Source organism: Terrapene carolina, unplaced genomic scaffold, assembly GCF_002925995.2.
Source record: "Terrapene carolina triunguis isolate 2854851 unplaced genomic scaffold, T_m_triunguis-2.0 Scaffold22, whole genome shotgun sequence".
NCBI classification, from domain to species: Eukaryota; Metazoa; Chordata; order Testudines; family Emydidae; genus Terrapene; species Terrapene triunguis.
In genome coordinates, this window is record NW_020664373.1 from 16,378,268 (window position 1) to 16,389,642 (window position 11,375).

Here is an 11,375-nt window from a genome sequence, read left to right on the forward strand (position 1 = left end):
CTATGGGTTTTTTCTGCTTTAGTATTTTTTATGTAGTAAATTCCTTGCTTTTGCTGTCTAGTTACACTAGCCTTTTTACTCGTCTTCCTAGGCTGTGATATAGACATTCACAATAACTGAAAAAAGCATTGTTTGAGAAATAGACAATGTTCAACTGAAACAGCAAGTTCCAAATAGCATAACACACATACATATGAGCAAGAAATACAAGACATTCTATAGTATATAATATTCGCACCAATTCTCCTATCCTATCTGTGACTCTTGCAATGACATCTCAGTAGTTCTATATATCTGACCAATAAATAATGCAACATCTTGTTGCCAGGGGTACAGCATATTTAGATATGTAGCAATGGTGTGACTCTCAGTGAAGTGAAAAGCAAATCACAATCTAATTCTTGGTGGTGATATGCTGCAGGCAAAGAAAAAATATTTTAAAAGTGTGCCAAAGAAAGTTATGTGCATACCAACAAAGGCCAGATTTGATACCCTTTTTAAATTTTTGGTCCAAAACAGCCAGAAATCATGAATACTAGTTTCGGGTCCAAATACAGTACACAACTTGTGCAGGGCTAAGATCACCTACATTTAGTCAAACCATGCCTCTTTTAAGCTGTTCAGACACAGCCTTATTACAGTCATCTGCTCTAATGCTCCTTCTCCATGACATCTGTACCCCAGCATAGATCCAAATTGAAGAAGAGCCGATGTCAGGCTCCCTAAATCACACCACATTGTGGAAAAACAAAAGCATGGCTGTAACTATAATAAAGCCCTTTATATCTATAATGTTGCTAACTATAAAAGTTAAAATCATATGCATTTGTTGAGGAGTTTACTTGTGTGAACTGGTAAGAATATCGGAAATACTTCTAGAGCAGTTATGTATGAATCATCCTGAATCATTGTTTAAATATCAGATCAAATAAAAAGCAAAAAAAAGGTCAGATCAAAATATTGAAAGTCAAGGCTAATACAATTTCTAGAAATAGCTTCTTCAAATTTCATACTTAGTCGCATCAATGGGGAATAATCTCTACAGCCATTATAGCTCTAGTTTAAACCATTATTATAGCTCCACCGAGTGAGACTAATATATAGTAATCTTTCTCATCTACTCTTAACTGAAATGTTAGCGTTTTTCAAAACTCCTGAATGATTTCACCAACACAACTAGCATATTTTTAAAAATTATTGTAAAAATGATTAAAGCCCCTAAGATAAAATTTTCAAAAGTTTCTAAGTGACGTGAGAGCCTAAGTCTCATTGAAAGTTAATGGGACTTAGGCTCCCAACTCCTGTAGCTGCTTTTGAAAATGTTACTGTAGAGACTTATTTTGGAAGGAAGAGACATACAGTATGAGTAAAGAAAACTTCCACTGCACTTCAGTGAAAGGTCAAACCAAGTGGTAGTCCTTCAAGTTTGTTTTCAGGTAAGTTTCTATGTGTATTGTTTTTAACTGCAGCACTGTAATTAGAAATTGCCATTGTTTCTTTTTGTTGTAGACACTGTCTGGGATTGTCTCCAACCCCACCTGAGCATGTGCGTTGTTGTTGTTATTTATTTACTATTTAGGTTTTGGTAATTCCCACTGGGCGATAGATGCTTTCCAAACCTGGATGAAGACAAAGGCCTTGATCCTGCAAGGAGCCAGGAGCTATCCACAGGGAATTAATTGCAGAATCAAGCCCAAAGCCTACATCATCATAAACAAACTAAATAAATAGGTTCAGACAGCTGCAACTTCCAAATTAACACCCCCCTCCCCTTTAATCTTCTCTATTCCATGTGCCTCTGCTTCCCAGCTAACCTAAGGGCTTGCCTATGCTGAGGATTTTTAGCCACCTAGGTAGCTACATTGGTGCAAACATGTCCCTAGTGTAGACATAGTGCACCAGTTTAAAAAATACAATTTGCATTGATGCAAATTATCCCATTTTCAAACAGTTGGCGCTTCCATAACCAGACCATGTCTACAGTATAGGTGTATACTGGAATAGCAACACTTGTATAGCTGCACCAGAGGCTAACACCCACATTGTAGACAAGACTAGAATGTAATGGATTGTTTCATTGTCTGAGGCAAAGGTCACTGAAGGGGTGTGAAGAAAGGAGCTATTAATTGGCAGGCAGGTGCATGAAAATAGGGAACACAGAGTAGGCAAAGTTACAGGGAAGGATGGAGCAGGGAGTATCTACTTCAATATGAATTCTTAGTGGAGCCTCTGACTGGCTTTTTTTAGTTCAAAAATCCCAGACAGCGTCTGCAAAAAAGAAAGTCATGGCAATTTAAATAAAAATAGTGCTACATATAGAAAAAACTCATATTTCAATACACATTGAAACTTACCTGAAAACTGACATCAGTGTCTCCTGCTTTCCTCATTCACTGAAGGACACAGAAGTTTCCTTTAATCCTACTGTGACACTTCATGTCAAGATGGCAGCCTCCATGACATAAAGTCAGAGGGATTGACTGAAAAAGAAATATTTACATTGTGACAGATATTAATTAAAGTATTTGCTGTTTTGGGGAATCAAATAAGCAATTCTTTTTTTAATTAAAAAGTCAATAACAGTAAATATCTACTATACAAAATATCCATTTATGAAGTCCTACTAACTCCTATTGCTTCTGTGAAAATATGTATTGACCTATGCAAAGTTTCATTATTAATTAATGGACACTTTCTTCAAGCATTTCATGTTGTTTGATCTAATTTTGAATTATATGTATATTTAGATTTTAAAAATAGTTTATTTTTTAAACTGCCTATACAAAGAGTTCAGGGCGCCCTGACTATTCATTACTCTCAGACCAACATAATGACCACCCAGCTGCATGAAAAAAATAATTTGTAAATAACACAAATTCAGCTCACCAGTATTACATAATCGCCTGGTAACAAATTAAAATACAGTGTAATGGAACTATAGTAAAGTTCTTTTAATTAGGACTCCCCAATGGAGAGCCTTGTATCCCAGTTAAGTGGCTGTCCCAATTAATGATCCAACCCAACTCCCATTGACTTTATAGGAGTTGGTTCAGCAACTAAGAGATGAGGCTATTTAAAAAATCTGAAAAGACTTAAAATGAAATCAAGTACTGTACTGAATAAGACTAATGGACTAGATCCTCAGTTGATACACTGGCATAGCTCCATAGTTTTCAATGGAGCTATGGTGACTTACACCAGGTAAGGATCTGGTCGCATATACACTACTTTCCATCTTTATTAGTTCTTTTAATCTTTATCATTTTTGTATGTAAGGAACAAAGCTTAGAAATTCAAGCCTTTTATTACTCTAAGTTCCATTTAACCCTTCTGGCCATTGGCTATCAATGTTTCCACTTTAAGACACACTTTTGCCAAAAGAGTTCTGATTAAGCAGCAGTCAGGACCATTCACTATCATGTGTATAGTGGATTGTATTCTTAAATATTCAGGACCATTCACTATTAGGTGGAGTATACTGTATTCTTAAATATTCTGACTTCTCCTCTATTTCAACACTGGCACATTTCTTTCAGCAAGTATGGAGGTAAGGCAGATATGTAGTCCCACAATCTCATCTTGGAAGTATGAGTTTTCCATAAAGCTTTATTCCAAGTGTCTCTATTATCATTACTGATTTATTAATATTCATGAAGCTCTAAAAAAGATCATTATGAGTTCCTGTTTTATTCATGTATTCTGGTTGCCACCTTCATTTCCATAGGAATTCTACTGGAATGACTGATACTTTAAATACCTGCTTCACACTGACATTTTTTCCTTTAAATTCTTTTTATGTGGCAGGATAGAAGGGATATAATGTATTCAAAAGTGTTGTATTATGTGTAAGAAAAATCTTAACAAACAGCATTAGTAAACAGTGCAGTACAAACATTAAAAAAAGCCCATCCAAAGCCTTTCCATTTATAAATTAACAGGTTTTTTTTTAAAAGTTGTTAGTTAATTATAAGAAGAGCGAGTGGAAAATGTTAATTTAGGCCAACTCCAGCAACTGTTGCTATTTGTCAGAACAGTATAATATTTGAAATATAATGTTAAATGTAATTATTGAAGTTGGATTTTTTTTAATTGTTTTAATTAAGGTTGTGATTTAATTCTGGTGGTAAATGATCTCATTTCCAGTGCTAAACTATTGCATAAGTCATAGTGTCACACCTTATTGATATCCATTTCTCGGGCTTCTTTCATATGTATCATTATTATCCATGCCTTGTGGTAACACATATAGGGAAAGGTTAACCATTACCCTTGTCTAGAATAATAAACCAGACAGTCTTAAATGCAGAACAACGATAAAAACGTTCCAAATGTAAGAAAGATTAGCACATGAAAATACACTGCACTTAGGCTGCAGCACCCCGAATGGAGCCTGTGCTTGTTTGACTGTGAAGTGGCCTGGGCTGCCTGGATGAGCCTTTTGTCACCTTCAGTCAAAGACTAACAACTTGTTTTATCATCACACACCTTCCCCAAAGTCCCATTTCTCCACACTGCCCCTTCAAACAGCACTCTTTTAATCAACGGGATATAAAGGATGGGTGGCATTTACCATAATTTAGAGCCCTAAATCTCATTGGAAGCCTGCCCTCCAAAGTTCTTTATGACTTTAGAAAAGCAGCAAGTAACACCTCATTATCTTGTCTTATTTGTTAAAGAGCTGAATCCTGCCTGATGCAGAATGAACCTGCAGCACCCTGGGAGTGAAACTGAACAGTGATGGTGGAAGAGGGTTTTTAATGCAAAACATCAGACATACAGCGATAAAGGAATTCTCTACCGAATGTGCAGCCAGCATCTCTGAATGCACTGTTGTCATACACTAATTATTTAAGATCTGCAGCTTTTTTTTTTTAATGCAGCTTTCCCGAGTCACATGCTTTCTATACCTGAAGTGAAATCATGGAAGTGTACACTGGCAATCTCCTTAGAACCTTTTAGCAATGTGAGTGATCTTGCCATATCATTTCCCCCCCACATGCATCCTTAATTCACTGTCTTTTATTTAGGAATGTGGCAATTCTGCTTATCTGTCATTTTATTTCCCAAAGTCAGCACAAAGACAAAGAACAGGCGAGGATACAATGAACAGCCTTGCTGTAAATCCGAACCTAAGAAAGGCTAAAGAAAAATGCCATTTTTACATTTTCCGACATTGTTATAGAAAGAGACCTGCCGTAACAGAATATTAACCTCTTCCTCACAGACAAAAACACAATAATCCTAAATAGTCTGTATTTTTTCCACAGCTGGCACAATAGTTTTTTGTAATCCAAGTTCTCCCAGTGCAGACCCTGAGCACAATCAACTGAGATACGTTAGGCTGCAGTTGAATTTACAGAATTTACATGTTAAATCTTTGAACAATTGATTCCTTTACATTCTAATAAGACAAAGAGCTCTTGGGTGACAAATACATACATCCTTTGTCTCTACTTACCAACCGAGGCTGAGGGCATGTGTGTTCTATCTCCTCCATGGTTTCTGAAAGAAGCTCATTAGAAAGGGATTTTGGGATACCTGTTTCTGACTCAGCATCGGTGGTGAGCACTGGCATGGCCAGTGAATGTTTGTTTTTCTCCGCGATGCCCTCTCTGCTGTTCTCTTTGCAGCCAGATAATGCTTTTCTTTGTCATGTAATTCCCTCCCCCACCCCTCACCTTTCTTCTCTCTCCCTTCCCTTGAGGAATTAAAGGTTTTTCTTTCAAGGAGAAGCGAAGAGGCAAGGCCTCAGTTTATCACTATAACAACCAGCCAGCAACAGAGCAGCTGGTGTGGGATACAGTATTCTCATTTGCATGATGTCTTCTGGTTGGTTACTGTCACCATAGTACCACTCCATCTGATTTATGTGCTGTATTGACATTAGATGATACAGCACCAGAACTTATGGAAGGAGAGGTTATTTAGCACTATAGGACTTTGTTAATGTGAACAAACATAGTTGCACTCTACATATCAGACACCCCCCCTTCCCAAGATACATATTAAAATTCTCCCAAATTATACCCCCATCTGACATGATTAATGGAGAAATGTACTCATTTTTTGCATGTAACCAAGCTTTAATTAGTATTGCATTCTGTTGGATGGAGATTTATAGACAAAAACTGAGGACCACATTTTTATATATGGGGACTAAGATGCATGTGCAAAAATCTGTGCATTTATTGCACATACAAAACCCATACTTGCAGCAGGCACAATTACAAATTGTTACATACAGATACCAGATATGCATGTAAAAGCTCATTCTAGAGTCTAGGTGATTCCTTAAAGTCCTGGCTGAGACACAATGGCTACTGTCCATGCACAGGGTGTAAGACTGGGAGTCAGCCAACTGTCCTGACTCTGCCATTAGCCTCCCATGTGACGGGGGCAAGTCACCTAACCTATATCTGCTTCAATTTTCACGATAAAGTGGGATAATAATACTTTACTCTGAGATCTTTTACTTTATTGCACTATAAAAGTGCAAAGTATTACTTTTCTAAATTGAGATCACAAGGCAATTAACAGCTTGATATATCTGTTAACTAAAGATCAGTGACCTATACAGCATTCTGTATTGCAGAGGATGTGTACTACTGACATGGTAATACTGTTTATAGAGAGTCTTAATTCACCCGTTCTTATATGGCTTTGCTGTTCTTTCTTGACTTACGTCTTTGTAGTTCTTTGGTGCTGAAAGGACAGCTCCTCCAAGTGGAAACTTTACTTGCGGAATCAATTAGTGAAAAATAGATATAGAGAGGGACTGGTTATCTGGTCCTGTTCATGCTAACACTTACCATATTGCATAGTTCTTACTACTGTATTTCCAGTGTCTTCAATGGCTTTGTCCACTGGTGATTAATTACTGATAGAGCTCCATTTTTGCTATTCTTTGTGGAAGTGCAAACAAAGACTACTAATATTTTTAACACCATGTTATCTAGACCTGCTCATCTAGCCACAGCCACTCATGATAGTAAGCACTGCACACAGTCGTAAATGTTTGAAACTTGGACCCTAGCACACCACTCAAATCTGCAAAGCTATGTTTTACTAAAGGGACTTGAGAGTTGGACTTTGAAGGTAGCTTGAAAGCAAAAATCTACTGCCCCTCTCTTTTTGACATTTTGAAGGAAAAACAGTCAACTTATATCTCTTACATGATTTCAGGCTACGGTACCTCTCCAAAGTCAAATGACTCAGAATACGAATTCTAATTGTTACAATCCAGACCACCAGGTGGACTTAGTACAGAGAGAGAATGAAAAATCTGATAAACAATGAGTGGCTTGTCCTTCAATGAGCTAGTAATGGAGCCTGTAGTAGAATATTTGATTAACATGTTTATTACTTCTCCCATTGACTGAATGTATTTCCTTGTAGTTCTTGACACTTGTACTTAGACCATTTATAAGGATGTATTGAATATGTGATATTGGCATTTATTATCCATTGTAGCAAGGTGAATTGGCCTTCCTCTGACACAGACAGGGAGGAACCACTTCCTGTCCCCTAGTGGGTGGAGCCATGCTGGGCCTGCCCCTTGTGCTGGAAGTGGAGGGTGGAACAGGAAGTATAAGAGGCCAGGCCTCCCGTTCAGTTGAGGAAGAGCCAGTGACGGAGTCAGACACAGCTTCCTTGTTGCTGGCCACTGAACCAGGGATTGAACTGTATCAACCCTGCCTCTGGAGGAACACGAGGAGATGCTGCTACCTGGTGAATACCCCAAGGAGCTGCTGGAACTGCCAGTTGCCAAGTCCCCAGGAGCCCGAGTGCCCATGAGGAATGAAGCCCTATGACTAGGTAGGGGTAGGAAGTAGCCTAGGGAACCAGACATTAGTCCAGTTGTGTTTGCTGAAACTACAGTCAGCATGTTTTGGCAGGATTTTTACTAACCCAGTGGCGGGATTTCCCGCCACTGTTAGGGCCCTGGGCTGAGAGCCGGTAGAGTAGGGTGGGCCCAGGTCCCCCTACCCCCTGCTGCCAAACCCACCCCTCAGATGGCAGCCTTCCACCTTAGGCCACATGGCCTGCATTCGTTTGCTATCTACCCCAGCCAGGGAGCTTGGCCATAGATTGCTTCTTCTCTGGGGGCTTGAGCCTAATTGTTTACTGTCTGCCAAAGACTACTTTTGCTCTACCCCAGACGGTGAGCTGGGTCACAGACTGCTTTTGCTCTGCTCCACCCAGAGGGCTTGAGCCTGACTACTTAATATTGCTCGGCCCCGCCCAGAGGGCTTGAGCCTGGCTGTGTTTGCTGCCTGGCCAAATCAGAGGGCTGGCTATAGACTCCTTACTGATTTACAGTGCTAATCCCCTGTTGATCAGCCCTCAGCCGTTAAGTGGCGTAGTAAGGCATAGTGGCCTCCCTCTGATGCAGACAGGGAGGAACCATTCTAAGCCCCTACATCCATAGTTGTAGATTTCTTTCCTACTTTGATGTATGTATGTGCTTTTTGATAAATGACAGCAGCAGGACACAGGAGTTAAGAATGTATTCTTTTTCTTTAAAATGCCTTCACTTTATGTGGAAAAGTCTAATCATTATATGTGCTTGTAGTTTTTGGTAATAAAACTAAAATTGCTATTTTGATATAAAGGAAATTTATTTAGTATTCTACAAAAAGTATTTGTGTTCTAGATACACAGAAAGTGGCACAGTTTTAGGGATTAGGCCTTTGAGCCAAAATGTGCCCTCAGTCCAAAATATAGCTAAGTATTTTTACCACAGCAAAATACAAATTAAATCTCTAACCCCTGTGATTAGGGTAGGAATCTGGACAGTGTCTTCTTAAGAATTGGCTTGTTTTTTAGTCATCCTGTACGGCCATTTTATGACACATAGGTTATGGGTTTTCACTACTGATATACCAGATTTTCTCAGACTTGTTGTACACAGCAGTAATGTCAGGATAACTTTGAGTTGATGCTTTTGTAATGAAGAGAATACCTTGGTTGGCTTGAAATGTAATAGGCTGAAAGATGTGGCTTTCAGTAGCACTTAGCCACGGTGGCTACGTTTAACTTTTATTTAAAACATAATTTTGAAGATTTTGTTGCTCCAATTCAAGCTTAATAAAGGAAAAATAGAAATTAAAGTGAGCTGACACCATGATGAACTATAAGAGAACCATGACTCACAATCGTTCTTCATTAATAGGCAGCTTTATTTAAAATGTCATATCAGACATGGCACAGGCAGTAGAGAAGAGGAACTCTTCAAAAGAGAGGGGGAGGTGGGGATGAAGAAGAGATGAGAAAGGGCATGTAAAAGGGAGAAGATGCAAAGAGTGCAAGTGAGAGACTGGATTGGGGAAAGAAAGGAGAAAACATAAAAAAGAGGCAAACTCTGAACAAGGCAAAACATGTTTTGTTTTTTGTTTTTGTTTTGGGTTTTTTGTTTTTGATGTCTCTAAACCCCCTTGCTGAATCTTTTCTCTTGTAATTAAGTTGCCTATAATTTATTTTCCCTATATACAGGACTCACACACTATTAAAGACATTCTCGGGGGAAATAATTAAAAACATGATTAATGAAGCACCATGATCTTAATTTGTTACTCATTTCCTTAAGAAACAAATGCAGTGCTTTTTAGGGTAATATTCACCCAGATATGGAAAGTAAATGCAGAGCCCTTCACAGTGGGGCTGAGTAAGGTGGGGACTTGGGCAGAGTGTCGACATAAAGCAGTCCTCTGCAAACTTTTCCAGGCATGCCAGCTCTTAAAAGACCAGTGTGGAGAGAATAACTGCCAGAGGCGGGAGTACCACTTGATGTATACTCAGTTGGACCCAGTGGTCCAAACCCCTCCCCATCAGGGAGTGCAGAGGGGAAGTAGCTATTCTTCCAGCTCAATGGCTGTGTGTGAGTTGGCAATGTAAATTTCTTCCTGTCCTTTTCACTCTTTTCTTTAGTTAACTGTGCAAAGTCTATTACTCTAGCATTGTGCAGGGAAGGGTGAATTATACCTTTATTTCATTTAAGGTCTGCATATTAAATCTTGTCCACATTCTGATTTAATAAGTTTACAGTACAGCTATTTTTTCATCTTATGGCAGCATTAAAGAAAATGGTTCTCTCTTGCATTAATACTACAGCCTATCTAAACTATACCAATGATGCAAGAGGAATATCCTCTTGCTGCTGCACATTGCATATCCCAGTTTGGGGGGGGAAATCTTGATTAAAATCTTTTCCCATTTGCCTGAACAGAAAAAATAATTAATAAACATATGTTGCCCTTTAATAAAGGCTTTTCTCATGGAAATGCCTTTATTAAATTTAATAGGGTTAAATCATTAAGGTTCTATAGAAATATGATAGGGTTCTTTAGAAAGTATTCTAAAATATATAGAATTGTATATAGCATGATATCCTTTCAATAGGCTTTTTGAGTCATTCTATAGAAGGGATATAATTTTCTATAAATTCTCTAGACTTAAAGGTCCTGTAAAAAGGTTACCATATTAAATTCTGTCAGACTTTTCTATAAGCATTTAATCCAAAGATTTATATGTGGTTTATAAGCATTATTTAGGCCTCATAAAACACTTTTGAGGTAGGTAATACTATACCCATTTTATATATCGATAATGGTCCTGATCCCAAAAAGCATTTAAGCATGTGCATACATTTGCTCATGTGAGTAGTCCCATTGACTGCATGGGGGCTAGTCTGAGAGAGAGCAGTTAATGTCCCAATCCAGGACAGAATTTATGCACATGCTTGCTTTTAATCATGTCTTTTAGTGCTGTCCTCAACATGATGCTTTAGTGAATTGGGTCCTGACTGATTTGCTTTAGGTCACAAAACAAAGTGATTTTCTCACAATGCTTAGTTCTACCCCCTGGACAACAAAGGGTGGCATTTTCATTATTTTAAAATAATATTCTGACCTAAATTGAGAAGTCAGGAAATTCCAAGTTGTGGTGTTTAGATGCTGCATGTGATTATTAGAACTGGGAGCACTGGCTGTTGGGAGTCTGAAAGGACAGGAAACAGGAAGGAGGGGGGAGGAGTTACAGAGTGTGCAGCTACAGCTTGGTAAAGAGATTTCCACTGTAAATAAAGTTCTGTTGAAGTTTGTTAATACCTTGCCTGGTGGATACAACATTTTGGTGACGAGGATGGATCTTTTGCCTCTGAACCCACCTGCACCCTTTCTGCAAAGCCCAGGTGAGCCTCCAATTGCTTTTACTGTCTGGATCCATATGTTTGAGACTTATCTGCTTGCAATCAGCGCTACAGAGATTTCTGAAGTAAGAAAGCGTGCTCTGCTAATCCACTGCCTTGGAACAGAAGGGCAGCGTATATTTTACACTTTTACCCTTGCAGATGATAAATATGAGACTGCACTCACTGC

At 38.6% G+C, this 11,375-nt stretch overlaps 1 protein-coding gene across 1 annotated transcript in view; it reads right to left on the minus strand.

The window, feature by feature from the left end:
• LOC113404981 (choline-phosphate cytidylyltransferase B-like) overlaps window positions 1–5,654 on the minus strand; it is a 43,641-nt gene extending 37,987 nt beyond the window's left edge. The window contains 2 exon segments of the mRNA XM_029910865.1: window positions 5,459–5,590; window positions 5,592–5,654. Of these exon segments, the coding sequence (XP_029766725.1) occupies window positions 5,459–5,590; window positions 5,592–5,654 (195 nt within the window).
• Window positions 5,655–11,375: the final 5,721 nt, after the last annotated feature.